This window comes from Carassius gibelio, chromosome B23 (assembly GCF_023724105.1).
Source record: "Carassius gibelio isolate Cgi1373 ecotype wild population from Czech Republic chromosome B23, carGib1.2-hapl.c, whole genome shotgun sequence".
Classification (NCBI taxonomy): Eukaryota; Metazoa; Chordata; class Actinopteri; order Cypriniformes; family Cyprinidae; genus Carassius; species Carassius gibelio.
The window spans coordinates 9463421-9481060 of record NC_068418.1 but is presented as its reverse complement, the minus strand read 5'-3'; the positions used below and the strand labels follow the sequence as shown (position 1 = coordinate 9481060).

Here is a 17640-nt window from a genome sequence, read left to right as displayed (position 1 = left end):
TTAAGCACATTTGCTTCCCAAATTATAATTACCATATATCGCATAAATCATTACTGAAACCCCTGTTTTTGTCAAATTGAATAAATTAAAGTATTAATTTACAAATACTACCATAATGTATAAATCCTAAACATTTTAAATAATACTTTTCAAAATATAAAGTAAAATGTGAACTAAAATGTAACTTTTATTTCGCATTGGTAATAAGAATTGTATAGAAGCCTGTTTCCACCACAGAATTAATAATAATAATAATAATAATAACAACAACAATAATAATAATTAAAGAAGACATAAAGTTGCAGATCAGAATTGCAAATATAAACTCAGAATTCTGACTTTTTTCTCATAAATGCAAGTTTATAATCTCCCAATTCTGACTTTTTTTCTTTATTTAAAAGGTAAATAGGATTACTTACGGGGGATTCATTTGGAGAATAGGCAGATAAAATGTGCTTAATTGTCATGAAAAATAGTGCAATACATATAAAAATGAATAATCCCAAAAAGCTTCACTTTCTTTTAGTAAAACAGAATTACATTTTTATTTGCCTTGATTTTGAGGTGAAAGGATTCTTGTCAGGTTTTGTGAGATTCATCCAAATTTTAAAGTTTTAATTTTTCAATTTGAGTCTTAGGGGCTGTTCACACAGGATTCATTTTTGCATTCCACTGCAGCTTTTCCATTGGTTTTCTATGTAAACATGCGCTGGATGGACGTGTGTCATGCATCTCACACATGGCACGGCAATCTAAGAATGCAGCGCTCAAGATAAAAGTTAAAAATTAAGTTTAAAAATCACATCTCTAAAACTAGTGTTTTTCATTCCATTAATTTGTGAATGTCCTCTTAAGTTTAAACAAGGACTGATGACATCACAGATATTGAAGGGCATTCCTATGCTTTGGATGATTAAATTTTTCCCGCCAACACATTTGTAGTCATTATCAGTATCATTGATTGGAATTTCTCTAATCGTCTGCACTGTATACTCCTTCTACATTAAACACCACAAGCTCTTATTCCCATAAAAAAACAATCAGACAAAATGAAAGCACACAGCACTGCCAAAATTCAAAGCAGTTAAAGGTTTTAACAAAGACCTCTGAGTCAACTGCAGCAAACTACAAACTACTGCAAACAGCCCAAAGGGACGCGGGATAGGGAGTTACGCAAGGCTACGCGCTTGGACCTCTCACGATCCCGAGCAAGAGACAGGACAAGAAACCACAAAAGCAACACTATTGCACAGTAGCACACTGTTACAACAGCTGTCAATCTAAATCCAACTCTTCATTCAGCTGCCACTGACAAAACAATCCCAAACACACTGAAGAAAAAGCAACCTAAATGATTCAGAACTTTTTTGACGCACTTTGTTTTGAAACTGATGGACGAAAATGAATTGTTTTGAATATATTCATATATAGATATAGATATTATATATATATATACACAGCAGAGTATAACTGTGATAAAATGTTAGCAGTAAATTAGCTCATCATGCTAATTGAATGAGATCGATATTCTTTAAAAAAAACGTGGAAACACATCATGAAACCACCGGACATGTTGACGTAACTACCCCAAAAAATATGTAGAAATGTAACTTCTGCTCTAAAAAAAGCTTCAATAAAGGCCTATGTGTGTGTGTGTGTATATATATATATATATATATATATATATATATATATATATATATATATATATATATATATATATATATATATATATATATATATATATATATATATATATATATATAAATGTTATTAACCCCTTTAGAGTGAACAACTTAATAAAATCAACTATAAAAATGGAATGAAAAACCGACAGGAGTAATATATATCAGTAAACACAAGCACACACATAATGTATATACTCAGCTTAAAAAACACAAAGATCAGTGTGAAATCAATACAAGGGCAAATCATTGTAGTTTTCTTCCATTTTTCATCCCCTCGTTCTGCCGTTCATCTTTCTGAGCTCGTTCTTCTGTGCCATCCTTCATTTCTGTGACCGAATTGACTAAAGTTTTATCCGGAGTAGTTCGGAAAACATCCCTTCTGGTGGTGACGGATTGAAAGCAGAGTTACTCAGCGGTCTGCGCTTTCTTAGTTTTGACTCGTTTCTTTATAGGAGGCTGTGTGTCTCTAGCTTGGGCTGGATTCCCACTGTCCACTGGGGCAGGGGGAGTGGTTGGGGTGATGGGGTTGGGCATGTGGGTTTGGGTTTCTGAGGCTGGGCTTACGGTCTGGGGTGGAAGCGGAGCTGGAGCTGGGCTGAAGCTCTGAGTCTTTGCTGGAAAAGGTGCTGTCACCAGGTGGTGCTCTTTAGGCTTTCGTCCCCTCCTCTTCCCAGGCACTACGTTTTTCATGTCCTTCTGTAAGCCATTGCTCTCTGGCTCTTTTTTCTTGTTGTTGGTTACCTCGTTGGTAGACGCCCGGAACCAGTTCTGTGCACATAAGGCCACATCAAATTCAAAAAGGAAATGATAATCAAGGACTTACAGTGAATCTGCTTGAATTTTTTGAAGTATTACATTATAGAAGGAAGATATTCAATCCTAGAGACCCCTTGATAAAAAAATTCAAGTTAGCAATGTTTTTGTGTACTAAAAACTGAAACTAAGGTATGAAAAATATATGAACAGGTAATATGAAACTATTTCTGTAATACTCAAACGATAAAGTGCTTCACACACAAATTAATCATAGATGTGTTGAATGAAAATATAATGTAAACCTATAAAAATGAAACAATATGAGAAAATATATAAATCTCACACACTACTCATTTATATTTCAATTTATATTATTAAATTTAGCAGTAATAAAATATTCTTCATATGACGGCAAAATGTTGTAACATTATTTAAAATATTAACTTGCACATGCCTACAGGTATATAGCGGATTTAATAGCGAGTTAACTTAAGGATTTAACAGATTTTCTGCAAAATCCAATCCTTCCAGTCAATTTTTACAATCTATTCAAAAATATAAAAGTTCACAAATGAAAAGTTTATTTAATTCAAATTTCTTGGTTATTTTACATAATTCTGAAAATAAATTCTGATAACATTCTGATGAAACTCTTCAATAACTGAACTTAAAACCAAAACTAAAATAAATAAAAATCTAAAGAATTAAGTCTATAAAATAAAAAACTAAAATTAAAAGCTAAAAATAAAAGCATAAATTTTATGTAAACTATAAACTTATAAAACGTAGGAACTAATGAAAATATTAATATAATAAAAATGTATTTCTCTGTTTCAATGGATTCTAAAGAAATGAAAATGTACTGTACATGACAGTACATGACATGACAGATTTAATTTTTTTGGCAAAGTCTCGTATTGTTTATGTATATTGAACTTGGTGTCCACAGGCCTTAAAGGTATAGTTCACCCCAAATTAAAATTCTGTTATCAGCCATTGACTTCCATAGTATTTTTTGTAGTATAGTATATTTGTACTGTGGAAGTCAATGGCTACCATAAATTGTTAAGTAACAAACATTCTTCAAAATATATTCTTTTGTGTCAAACAGAAGAAAGAAACTCATAACTCATACAGGTTTGAAACAAGTAGAGGGGGATTATTAAATTTTTTGGGTGAACTGTCCTTTTAGCAATCATGGTTTCTAAGCTTACGGTACACAGGTTTATTGTTTGCTTTACCTGAGAGTGTGTCTTGCTGATATGGTACTTCACGCCACTCTCAGAGTTAAACTCCTTCTGACAGAGCAAACAAGTGTACTTCCCTACATCGCCCCCTCCCTGTGCGGAGAACAATAACAGCAGTGAAGCTGATAAGTATCAGAGATCAAACATTTACAGCTGTTTAAATGAGCTATAATTAATTAACAACTACAGCAAAGCATGAATAAGTTTTTATACCTTGTTACAGCTTGCCAAATGTGCTTTAAGTCCAGATACACTTGAGTAGATAGCCTCGCAGTTCTGTTATGAGATCAAGAGAAACTTGAGGAGAAGAACTGAGCAACAAAAATGTCAAAAGTTTTTAACACAACTTTCAAGAGCTCTTCATCTACATCTACAAGTCTACATCTACTGATGTAATTCAGATGTTCATATTGAGGCTGGAATCTGTTACTGAAGCACTAGCTGCTGTTAAAGGCAATGTTCCGTCAGAAATACAAGACAAATGCTTACACAGTTGGGGCAGCAGATAAATCCTTTTTCCTTCACCTCGTTCTTCCAGCTGTTCACAGTTTCAGGGCTAAAGTTGGGGAGACCTGGTCGAGTATAGTTGAGCTATAAAAAAAGTGTGTACACAGAAATTAAAAAATAAGCAGTTAAATGTGTATATGAGGCAAGGCAAGGCAAGGCAGGTTTATTTAAATAGCATTTCGTACACAATGGTAATTCAAAGTGCTTTACATAAAAGAAAGTAAAATAATCATGAAGAACAAAAATATAACAAGCAATTCTAAAACTTTGGAAATGATTTAGAAAATGTACTTATTTAAAATGAATTTAAAACAAGTATAAATAGAAAATGATTTTACATAAAATACAGTGCAATCAGTTCGGACATCGCACAGTGCTTATTAGCACATCTGATCTTTTCTGGAAGCTGATTCCAACTGCGGGCGGCATAATAACTAAAGGCGGACTTTCCTTGTTTTGTGTGAACCCTTGGTATTTCTAACTGACTTGATCCTAATGTTTTGAGTGCTCTGTTAGGTTTATATTCAGTGAACAAATCTGCAATGTATTTCGGTCCTAGGTCATTGAGTGACTTATAGACAAGTAAAAGTACTTTAAAATCAATCCTAAATGTAACTGGAAGCCAGTGTAAGGACCTGAGGACTGGTGTGATATGCTCAGATTTTCTGGTTCTAGTCAGAATCCTGGCAGCAGCGTTCTGGATGAGCTGCAGCTGTCTAATGGTCTTTTTGGGAAGGCCGGTGAGGAGCCCATCACAATAGTACACCCTGCTGGTGATAAAGGCATGAACCAGTTTCTCCAAGTCTTGGCTGGTAACAAAACATCTAATTATTGCAATATTTTTTAAATGATAGTATGCTGATTTAGTTACTTCTTTGACATGACTACTGAAACTAAGGTCTGTCTCCAGAATCACACCAAGATTCCTGACTTGATTTTTAGTTGTTTGACACCTTGAGTCACATTCACCTTGAAATCTTCATCTTTGTTTCCAAATGCAATAACTTCATTATGTTTTTTCCTTGTTTAACTGAAGATAGTTCTGGCACATCCAACTATTAATTTCAACAATGCATTGGCAGAGGAAGTCAATGGGGCTGTAGTCTTTTGGAGATAAGGTTAGGTAAATCTGGGTATCATCAGCATAGCTGTGAATGTGGCTCTTTCTCATTATTTGACTTAGTGGAAGCATATACAGGCTAAACAAGAGCGGTGCAAGAATTGACCCTTGTGGGACTCCACATGTCATGGACGTCCACTTAAGACTTATGCTCTCCTAGACTCACGTAATAGCCTCTCCCTTCTAAGTATGACCTGAACCATTTGAGTACCATCCCAGAAAACCCCACCCAGTTTTCCAGTCTCTCTAGTAGTATGTTATGATCGACAGTGTCAAACGCAGAGATCTAGCAATACCAGCACCGATATTTTGCCAGAGTCACAATTTAAGCAAATATAATTTATTTTCTTAATGAATACTGTCTCTGTACTGTGATGTGGTCGGAAACCAGATTGAAAATTGTCCCAGAATGGAAATGTCCCAGAAAGAAGTTAGGTGTGCACCACTTCTAAGAGATCTGCTTCTAAACAATTAAACACACTTTTGAAAAAAGATGTGAGAAGTGTGTCAAGACAGCAGGTTGACGATTTTAGGTACTGCACTATGTCTTCCAAAATTTTGATATCAATTGCTTCAAAAATAGACATAGTATCTTTTTGATATTGTGGCCAAATCTGACTGACATCTGCATTACTTGAGTATGTGCTAATCGCCTTCCTGATATTGATGATCTTCTCAGAAAAGATGTAAGCAAACTCATTGCACTTGAAGTCTGAGAGCATTTCACTGGGAATCTGACTTTTTGGGGGTTTGTCAGTCTCTCAACAGTGACAAAAAAGAGTACGAGTGTTGTTTAAGTTACTGTTTATAGGATTTGAGAAGAAATTTTGTCTAGCTGTTTTGAGGATTGCTTCCATAAGCATTATGAGGAGTAACTACCAAAATTTAGAAACACTACTGACTACATTTTTTAGTTTTGCCATCCTCATAGAGGGGACATAGAGGAAGTGGAGATGAATTGTAGAATAAAGTCATTATTTTTTTTTTCTTTGTGAACAAAAAGTATTCTCATTGTCTCATAAAATTACAGTTGAGCCACTAATGTCACATGGACTACTTTATCGATGTCCTTGCAATGTTTCTGGACCTGGGAACATTTCAGTTGTGTTGCTATCTATGGAGGGTCAGAAAGCTCTTGGATTTCATCAAAAATATCTTAATTTATGTTCTGAAGATAAATTAAACTATAAAATTTGATTTTGTTTCTGGTTCTGGTTCTGTTCCTGTGAAAATTTTGTTCGTTTCCATTTTTCGTTTTCATTCCTCGAACCGGTTCAGAGCCCTGGTGACTCATTTTCAGAGTGACTTCAACACTGTCATACCCTCTTGATGTCTGGTACGAGGTCATCTTTGATGCGTCGTTTGGTGCCCCAGTCTTTGGCCAGCTCGTCCTCTGCGATCTCCTGCAGGTGGAACACTGCCACCTGAGCCGAGCGCCGGCGCACCCTGCCACTGGGCGTCCTCTCCAAATCCAGCAGCTCCTCCACCTCCGTTTTCTCCTCCTTCCTCTCCTCCATCTTCTCCTCCGGCTCGTCTGCTCTCACCTTTGCATTCTCCCTGCTCTTTATTTGCACAGGTTCTTCCTCTTCTTCCTCCTCCTCCTCTTCTTCGTCCTCCAGCACATCCTCCTCATCTTTACTGTCTTCCTTTTGCCAGTCCTCAGCTGTGAGCTAAATGCGGTGACAGACATTTAAAAACATCCGGATTAATTGCTTAATTACATGACACTGGAAGTGACGTTTTTCCACACAGTGTTAGATTAGCAGTATGACGTGTAGCGTGGCTGTGTAATCTCACCGAGTGTGCGGACAGGGCAGTGACCGGGTGCTCGGTGCGCAGGTGGTAGTCACGGCCAGATTTTGAGCGATAGGTCTTACCACAGTGCTGGCACAGGAAGACAGGCTTCTGTCCGCATAGCAGCTCTCTGCCACAGCGTTTCTGATGATACTTATAACCCATCAGATTGGAGAAATGAGCTGAACAGCCCTGTTTGACAGAGAATCAAACATACTTCATTAATGCCCTCATTGATCTGTGCGGCTGACAGTCTGGGTTACAAAATTCCTTTGAAAGGGCCTGATTGTTAACACAAACTACATTTATACTCTTAGGGCCAGATTTACAATCAGCTTATGCTAGTGCAAACCCTTGTTTGACGTTAAAAGAACTACTGTCAAGATTTACTTTTAACACAAACAGTGGGAAATAGCGCTTGAAAAGGTGTGGACATGGTTATTTCTGTGACTCACCTCATTGAATATGCATTTGTAGAGTTTTCCTTTCGATCTGTAAAATTATTTGAGGAGAGTATTTAAATGAATTAAGCACCATATAGATAAAAAAAGTTAATAAAATGGCCCAGCCAATCAACTGACTTGAATCACATAGAAAATAAGAACTAAAGATTAGATTTAATAGAAAAGGCCCACAGAACCTTCAAGATTTTTTGTTACACATAACTTAATTACTGAATTTAGTTGTTTTGTTTTATTTGTATGCATGGATTACTTTGGTTGTTACTGACATCTGGTAAATTTAATGTGACAAAATAGTGACGTGTTCAATACTTATTTTACCTGCTGTATTTGCTGCATTATTTAATGCCCCAAAAAAGCTTGTCTTAAAGCAGGTGGTAATTGCGCTGCTATTGGTAGATTGCGCTAGTCATTTTGAAAAAGATCTATCTGCGTCTTTGTTCTTTAATGTGCATCTTGTCAATGAATAACTTGAATTTTTCCCCTCCCATCAGCGTATTCACTAACGCAAATTTGCGCTGTTCAGTAAATCTGGCCCTAGTGACAAATAAGCATCTTTGATTCTTCCCTCTTTCTATTTCTCTTCTCGTTCCCACACATACTGTAGTAATTGGAACCAGACTGCTCTGCTGAAAAGAACAACTTAAAAAAAAATTCCAACCTGGTTAGTGCTGGTCTACCTGGTGAACCAATAGATGAATAGATGGACAGACAAATAGGCAGAGAGGTAGGCAGACAGACAGACAGAAATATACATAGTAAGACAGACATACAGACAGACAGACTGACTGACAGAAATATAGACAGACAGACAGACAGACAAACAGACTGACTGACTGATTGACTGACAGATAGATAGACAGAGAGACAGAGAGACAGACAGACAGAGAGACAGACAGACAGAAATACAGACAGACAGAAAGACAGACAGACAGACAGAGAGACAGAGAGACAGACAGACAGACAGACAGACAGACAGACAGACAGACAGACAGAGAGACAGACAGACTGACTGACTAACAGATAGACAGACAGACAGAAATACAGACAGACAGACAGAAATACAGACAGACAGACAGACAGACTGACAGACAGAAATACAGACAGACTGACTGACTGACTGACTGACAGATAGACAGACAGACAGACAGAAATACAGACAGACAGACAGACAGAGAGACAGACAGACAGACAGAATAATAGACAGACAGACAGAAATACAGACAGACAGACAGAATTATATATAGACAGACAGAAATACAGAAAGACAGACAGACAGAAATACAGACAGACAGACAAACAGACTGACTGACTGACTGACTGACAGACAGACAGAAATACAGACAGACAGACAGACAGACAGAGAGACAGACAGACAGACAGAAAGACAGAATAATAGACAGACAGACAGACAGACAGAAATACAGACAGACAGACAGAATTATAGATAGACAGACAGACAGACAGACAGAGAGACAGACAGAAATACAGACAGACAAACAGAAATACAGACAGACAGACAGACAGAAATACAGACAAACAGACAGACAGACAGACATAGAGACAGACAGACAGAAATACAGACAGACAGACAGACAGACAGACTGACAGACAGATAGATAGATAGATAGATAGATAGATAGATAGATAGATAGATAGATAGATAGATAGATAGATAGATAGATAGATAGATAGATACAGACTGCAGACAGACAGCTGAGGTGTGCACAAGAAGACAAAATTCATAACTGAGAAAGCGAGAGACAGAAGTAGACAGAAATTAGGACATATTAAGGACAGCCAGTGCCGTCTAGGTAGACAGACAGACGGCAGGCACCAGTGACAAAATCCTACCTCACTGGGACATTTGATTCGGCCCATCTGTTTGAGGATGCAGTGTAGCCTCTCTCTCTCCTCCGGCTCCTCCTCAGACAGATTTTCACTCGGCGAGGGCTTATAAATGGGAAACAAATACAATACAACACATTAGTGTCTTTCCAGAAACTTTTCCTCAGGTCTTTACAACAGTATGTTTCCAATCACTGCTTTCTGAAAGCCAGATGCCTTTATAGAAGGGCATTTACTTAAGGCGTGTTAACAGCACTGTATTTGGCCTGTTAAAAACATCAGCATTGGAAATAATACATGAGCTATTTAAACAGGATGGCAGACACATCAACACAATGCCTGAGGGTAAACACTAAGTTTGAGATAGAACTTTAGGTCTGTACTGAAAAAAAAAAATTAACTCGCAGATTGTTAAACCAAAATATGTTAATGCTAACACCCACAGGCACTCAAAACACAGAGAGCTAATAATGTAGAGGGTTAGATGATGTGTGAGAGATACTGAATCACCTGGCTACAGTATATTACCCTGCAGCTCTCAGTCTGAATCAACTGAGCCAGTTATTCAATGATTTATTCATGAAGACAGTCACTAGCTTTGTTTCTGAATGAATCAGCCATTTGAATAAATCAGTTATATGAATGACTGAATGACTCACGCATTAACATTGACTTGCCATCACATACTGGTGGTTTTACTTTCATATGTACAGTATCATTTCATTATTTGTATTTTTTTTTTATTTCAACAAGCAGGTTTTCAAAAAAAAAAAAAAAAAAAAAAAAAAAAAAACAATTATATATATATATATATATATATATATATATATATATATATATATATATATATAAATCCATTAATGTCCATTTAAATCCCGTTAATTTCATAGTATTATTTACGCAATAATGATTGCAGTGTAAATGCATTCAAGCCAATTCTGTGTTAATATACCAAAATGCTACTTCGCATGCAGCTTCTGAATGTAAAAAAAAAAATGATGGCATTTGTAGCATTGTAGCCTTAAAAGTTTGTGTTAAAATAATCCTACGTCGAATGAATTATTTCTAAAGATTTTTAAATGCCTATTCAATGCTTTTCTCCTTCATCACAATATTGACTTTTGGGGGATAATTTTCAATTGATGTGTGAATAAATTGCAATTCTTGCAATTATTAATTTGATAAATTAATTTTAATTATTAAAAACTATCTTAATATCTTAAAATAATAACTCTGATCTTACATAAAATATTGAAAAACACATAAAATCAAGATTGAAATAGAAGTAATTTCCTCGCCTGACTACGTCAGACTTCGTAAATCCGCTCAATCTCAATTCACTTCTGTACTCAGTCTGAAATAGCACAAATTTGTCGTTCTATTCCTGTCTAAGTGGGCGGATCCTGGCTAGAATAAGCTGCAGTGTGGCCCAGACCTTATGCTGATTCTCAAATGTTTGGCTCAGTGAGACTCAGCACCTGGCTCAAATAACAAATCACAGACCTAAATGCACATCCTCATTAATGTTTCATACTGTTTCTGAGACATTTGGTCGTGCATAATTTAACACATTTCATTGGAAATATTGTTTGCAGCTAACGCTTGAGCCTGGCAGATGGAGCTTACATCCTCATGGCCCTCTTTAACCAGCGTTTCTCTCTCATGTTTTTACTCTAAACCTCACAAGGGTCACAAGTGACACCATCATCTTTACGGGATGTGCCGTTCTTATTCAGATGATGGCTAAATATGACTGGAAAAAACATAAGAGCTTTACTCATAAGGCATATTACCATGATTTGCCGTTAAGAAAAATAACTGGCAGGAAAGCTGTTAATAGCTTAGGAATGTTGAGGAAATTATTACTGTACAGAAATAAGGCTGGGGAACAGAAGACAATCATTACAGTTGAAATACTGCTTGAAGACGGTTTTAAAAGGCCTTAATAGACTTGTGCTAGACCTTTTCCCATATGTACTGTTAATGGTGAGAGCCTAATGGATGCTTTGGGTCTTAAAGTGATGGTGGAGAATAGAGATGGTGTCAGATTTAATAGAGATTAGAGGCTGAAGTGGACGCAGGGCAGCCGCTGCTGTCTGTAGTGGTCACTGTATGTAATATTAAACACTGTTCTTCTGCACATACAGCACCACTAGTTTATTAAGGATATTAAAATGCTATAGTTTCAGATCTTCTCGAGTCCCTTGGGGAAAAGAATTGTGCTTAACTGTATTAAATGCACATTTACAGTATATTTTTAAACTTGCACTTATATAATTTTAATGAAATAAAACGCCATTGAAGTGTACTTAAAGAGGGTTTACGTCTAGAGGGTTTATGTCTCAAAACGCACTTAAATACACCTTTAAGAAGTGCACTTTGTAATATGTCAAATTAAAAGTTTTAAAGTAAAGTTCATTTTAGAACATAGCATCTTTTAAAGTTCATTTATTTTGATGTGTTGACTACATAACATGTTGACGAGTGACATGTTAACACACATGTAAAGTACTTGATATAAATTAAAATGTAGTGTTTTTCATATTACATTTAAAGTTAATGTATTTTAAATGTATTAAATTACAATTTCAATATTACAAATGTGTAATTACAGAAATATCTGAATGCATGACATACACATTTTAATAGAAATTAAACTATAGTATATTTTACTTTACTATAAATGTCAGAACATCTGGCAGTACAGTTTAACCATATTTCAAAGACAACACAAGTAATTAAGATATTTTGTTTAAAGATTCATCTAATTGCATTAAATATACATTTTAACTATAATACATTTTTATTTGATTGTAAATAACATGCAGTGTCTGAAAACATTACTTTCACATCTTTTCCTTTAAATTATATTATTTCCATAATATTACCCTTTTTAAAAATATGCGGAAATGTACTTTTACACAAGGGAGTGTAAGAGAAAGAACAACACATTTCATGAGACTGAATGTTTCATTTAAACACAGAAAAGCTGATGTTTAAAGTGATGCAATTTTAATTGTTTAAATGATTTATACATTGTATTTCAAATCATAGATTTTTCATCCGTTGTGACATCTAGGAGATGAGCTCTGCTATGGGTCTGCAGTTAATTCTTACTAAAAGCTAAAGTAAAATGTGTTCTGGCACCGCCGCTCACCTTAATGTGGTCAGCCATGCTGTGGTAATTGAGTCCAGCTTTTGATCGGAACTGTTTCTGACACTGCTGACATTTGAGAGCGTCCCGCAGCTACAAGAAAAAGACCACAGTTTGTGATGTCCACCTCAAATATCATGAAATCATGGGTTATAAATGTGACATTTTACATTTGATATTCCAGTTACGATGATACAAACTTCAAACTATGTATTTTTCCCCTTGAAGCAGTCAACTAATAAAGGAATGTACAAAAAAAGCATTTGTAGGTAAATTTATTGACACAGAAATTACACACTTTATCTTTAATACAAAAACCTTTACATACTTAAAAAACACATGAAATAAACATGATTTGTGTAAAAAATAACTATTCAAAATTAAGAACTATTAATTTAATTTATAATGCAATGCAATAAAAAGTAAATTATTTTAACAAGTTCAAGGCCTATTTAAACAAACAAATCAAAAGCATAATTTTTTCTGTGCACAAAAATCCCTAATTTTATCACAGCAGTTCATACAGCCAACCAAATCTGTAATATATCAGGAAAAACATTTGGAAAGAGAAAATATAAGAAGAGGTGGATAGGGAGGAAGAGGAGTTGGACTCAAGTCCGAGTTCTTAAATGCCGAGTCCGAGTCGAGTCCGCCCGAGTCCAGAAAGTAATTAAATTAAAAAAGATTATAAATTGGTATTGTAAATTTTTACATTCTATTAATATTTTAACCTTTCAACCCATTAAACCAATGGCAATATAAAAATTTAATAAACAAATACCACTGTTACATCTAGTCATTGCCATTGAACATTTTTATTTTATGTCAACAGAACTAGTTTCCTATCAAAAAAGGTTTCAAAGGTTTTATTGTATTACAAGTGCATGAAAATACAAATGAACCTGTTTTATTATTGTATCACACTATATTGTCCTCCAGTTAAAGCTGACATTTCAATTATTTAATGCCTCTCCCCCACATTTGAGAGAGGTAAAGTGCAGCCAATGAGGAGATCCTTAATGATTACATTATGAATTTCTTGTTGTCTTTGAGAACTTGCATCATAAAGTTGCATTGCTTGTTTGGTCAATTCTGGTCTTGCAAATCCTGCAATGCAGGATTAAACCATGGTTGCTGCTGCTGTTGTCTTTGGTACTCGGTTGCATCGGTTTTCGGATCACCAGTACACTGAACCGAAAACCATTTCTTTCGGACGCGTCCGATTCGAGAAACGAGGTGCTGATGATACTGCGCATTCGTGATTCAGCATGAAGCCGACTGACTCACAGCGCGTCTGAACCGAACTGATTCTTTTGGTGATTGATTCTGAACTGATTCTGTGCTAATGTTATGAGTGCGAGTAAACCGAGGGCTTGAATGAAGGCCAATCTGACGAAACGTTCATTTAATAACAAATACATCGCAATTGATTATGTATAGTAAGTGGATCATGGTCTGCGCTGATGACACCTAATTTACTTTATATCTTCAAGACTTAAATCCTCGTATGCACATTATTGCAGTTACTGTATTTGGGTGTGTTGTTGCAAAACTTAATTGTAAACTTTTCATGATTATGAGGTTTTTAACTGACTGAAGTTATGATTAGTGACTTTATATATTTGAATGTTTGATAGACTTGACGGCATAACGTCATCGCCAATGCCAGTCATTACGTCGAGCGTAAAAGAACCAGTGAACTGTTTTTTTCAACGGTTTATTGAATCGAACCATCCGAAAGAACCGGTTCGCGGAAAAGAATCGAACTTCCCATCACTAATCCACATTGATATCCAGTGAGTGGTGAGTGTGTTTCGTCTGCAAGCATGAGATGATATACTACTGCTGCCTGCCTGTGTAGTGCAGTAAAATGACATAAGGGGAGACATGCATTAATTTATCATCTCAATTTTATGCTGATTTTATTGTTACACATGACGCGGACTCGACTGTACTCTGAATATTTTCCGAGTCCAAAATGTTCAAGTCCGTGTCAAATCCGAGTGCAAATTCACCCGACTGCGTGACAAGTCCGAGTTCATTAAAATTTTTCCAAGTTTCAAATTTTCCGAGTCCAAGTTCGAGTACCCCAACTCTAGTACACGCGTGTTTCAAATGAAATATGAGCCACACTTATTCACAAATCATGGTCTCTCACTGAGAGAAGCTGGCCAGAGAGTTCAGCCCAATATAAACAGATCCACAGTGGCTTCAATTATCTGTACATTTCAGAGGGAAAACTGTTAAGTAACTATACCATTCTACTTTTACAATGAGAGTCCATGTAGTCTTGTTTGATATAGGTCTAGATCTCTACAGTAAATGTTCCTGCTTGTCCAAAACTTTTTCAGAATTTAAGTTAGAGAACATTCAGGGGGACGAACAAGACTATTTTTTTTCAGTTGAACAAGAGCATGCCATTGTTTACATGGTGGTAAACAACCAAGCAAAGAATAACACAGGCCAATCAATCCACAAGATCCACCAATGCAGTCTCTCCACAACTGACCGTGTTCTAAGAAGAAATGCTATCCGAATGAAGCAAGTATACAAAGTGTCCTTTGAGAGGAACTCTGTTAGAGTGAAGGAGTTGCGATTCCAGTTTGTTTTAGATTTAAGATTTAGGCATGTCTATGTATACTGCTGCTTTGAAGAGTGAAATCAAACTTCAGCAACTATTTCACGGTAGTATTGACCGCATTCAATGCCATTATTGTAAACACTAATTTACTATAGTTTACCTTGTGTTCTTTTTACTCTAGAGAATCTTGGAGTTGGATAGCAGTGCAACTCATTGAGTACCTGTATATTGATGAAGCAGGCTTCAATCTTCAAAAAAAGGAAAAGAGGGAGAAATGTGATTGGCCATCGTGCTACAGTCAATGTCCCTGGACAACGAGGAGGCTACATCACTCTCTGTGCAGAAATTTCTACAACTGGTGTTGTGGCACACAATGCTGTCTTGGGACCATACAACACAGCAAGGCTCCTACATTTTTTATTTTTTTTAAACCTCCTCAATGATGTCCTCTTTCTGCCGGGAGATCAGGAGCAAATGGTGCGGAATTTTGTAGTTGTTTGGGACAATGTCCATTTCCACCATTCAGCACTAGTCCGAGAGTGGTTTGAGAATCACCCACAATTCATTATGGTGTTTCTTCCACCATATTCTCCTTTCCTGAATCCAACCGAGGAATTCTTCTCCTCTTGGAGATGGAAAGTACATGATCGCAACCCTTACAACCAAGTAAGTCTTCAAGCGATGGAAGAGGCTTGTGGAGTTATTGGGGCACAAGCATGTCAAGGATGGATACAGCATTCAAGGCGTTTTTACCCACGATGCATGACTCATTAAAATATTTATTTATTTATTTATTTTTTTGAGATTCTCTGACCAGATGTAATATAGAGGCATGATCAATAAAATTGATTTACCTATATACTTATTTGCTTTATATATTTATTTCTGTGTGTGTTTGGTCACAACTTATTGTTATACACCTGAACTCCTCATTAAAAAACTTAATGAAAAACATTTTCATCTATTTCTTTGTGTATCTTCAGCTGAATTTGTTATAAAATCAGAGAACACTTTTAGTTTTGATGTTAATATTGAATTTTAATAAATGCATTACTAGAATAAAATGCTGTGTTTCATTGCGCAGTGAATACTTAATGGTTTCGTCAGCATAAGAGTGTGTTTAGTTTGCTGTGTTAACTGTTTTGAAAGCTGTTACCTGAATTTGGAGAAATGTACCAAATCGATTGAGAAACACTGTAATAAGTTTATTTCTGCAGTAACATAAAAAAAACCACATGAGAAAATAAGGTCAATGATTATGATTTTAATACTTTTCCTTTGCTATGAAACGTCTTCTCCCTTAATGCCCATCACAGCCATCATTGATTTCACACAGAGCTGAGGAAGAGGCCAGAGAAACTACAATTACTTGTGACCCCGCAATAACGCAGCCGATCGATTCCCTCTTTAATAGACATGTCATCATTTTTATAGAGTTGTGCTATACACTGGGCTGCCACTGTAATACTCAACTCCAGATGCACACTGGGTAGGGCCACTCACAGATGCCCAGTCAATAAAGTGCCCCTAATGGCTCCCTCCGGCCCCCTGAGCGAGGTCCTAAGAGAGAGGTGTCTAATTGCATGCCTGAAACATTCTCCAATCCACTTCCTCTGCGGTTTGGTTGTATAAACAGAGGAAGAGTCATACACTAAAAGTGATTCCCTCTCTTTCCTTCTATTTTTCTTTGGGCCCCATTCATGAAATCTAATAACTCCTTCCTACTGAATTGAGCACGAAAATATATGTATGGATGTTATTGGATATTATTTACAGTCAGAAATTCTTTCTGCTTGAGTGTCATGAATAAGGCTTTGTCCCTCTTCACATGGAAGAGCTTGAGCACATCTGCCACATTATATTTAATGTGTTTAGGAAACTGAGACATTTGTTGTCTTCTTTGGAGGAGTGCGGATACAAAAAGGTCCAATCCACCAAAGTCCCCATGGGACATTTGGGTTACCAATAAATGAGGGACAAGGCCTTCAGCTGGCTGAAGATTTAGTGTAGATTCCTCTTGAGGTCAATGCAAACGTCAATGTCTGACTAGATATCTTGTTATATGCAATAAGCATCAAGCATCTTAAGATAAGCAAGCAAACCACCAAAATAATGTTTTCAAATAGGTTTCCCCAACACTTTTCCTGTTTGCTAACTGACAAATATTTATAAAGCCTCAACGCAAACTGCAAGTATTGGTTGGGCCGGTCAGGATTGCCAAAGCAGCTTCACCTTGAAGGGATTGTTCACCCAAAAATTAAAGGGGTCATATGATGCGATTTAAATTTGTCCTTTCTCTTTGGAGTGTTACAAGCTCTTGGTGCATAAAGAAGATCTGTAAAGCTGCAAAGACTAAAGTCTCAAATACAAAGAGATATTCTTTATCAAAGTTAAGACTCTGCCATGCCCCCCTAAAACAGCTTGTTTAAATGTCTACGTCAACATGTGGAAATATTTGCGTAATGCCGCCCAAATGTTCACGTA

General features: G+C 36.3%; 1 protein-coding gene across 1 annotated transcript in view; it reads right to left on the bottom strand.

Moving 5' to 3' along the window:
* Positions 1-1758: 1758 nt before the first annotated feature.
* Positions 1759-17640, bottom strand: part of LOC128012189 (zinc finger protein 512B-like) — a 54967-nt gene continuing 39085 nt past the window's right edge. The window contains exons 10-17 of the mRNA XM_052595264.1: positions 12579-12668; positions 9428-9526; positions 7116-7304; positions 6641-6988; positions 4181-4282; positions 3905-3967; positions 3686-3784; positions 1759-2456 (exon numbers count right to left, since the gene is read on the bottom strand). Of these exons, the coding sequence (XP_052451224.1) occupies positions 2094-2456; positions 3686-3784; positions 3905-3967; positions 4181-4282; positions 6641-6988; positions 7116-7304; positions 9428-9526; positions 12579-12668 (1353 nt within the window). The 3' untranslated portion in view covers positions 1759-2093. The remainder of the gene's footprint in view (positions 2457-3685; positions 3785-3904; positions 3968-4180; positions 4283-6640; positions 6989-7115; positions 7305-9427; positions 9527-12578; positions 12669-17640) is intronic.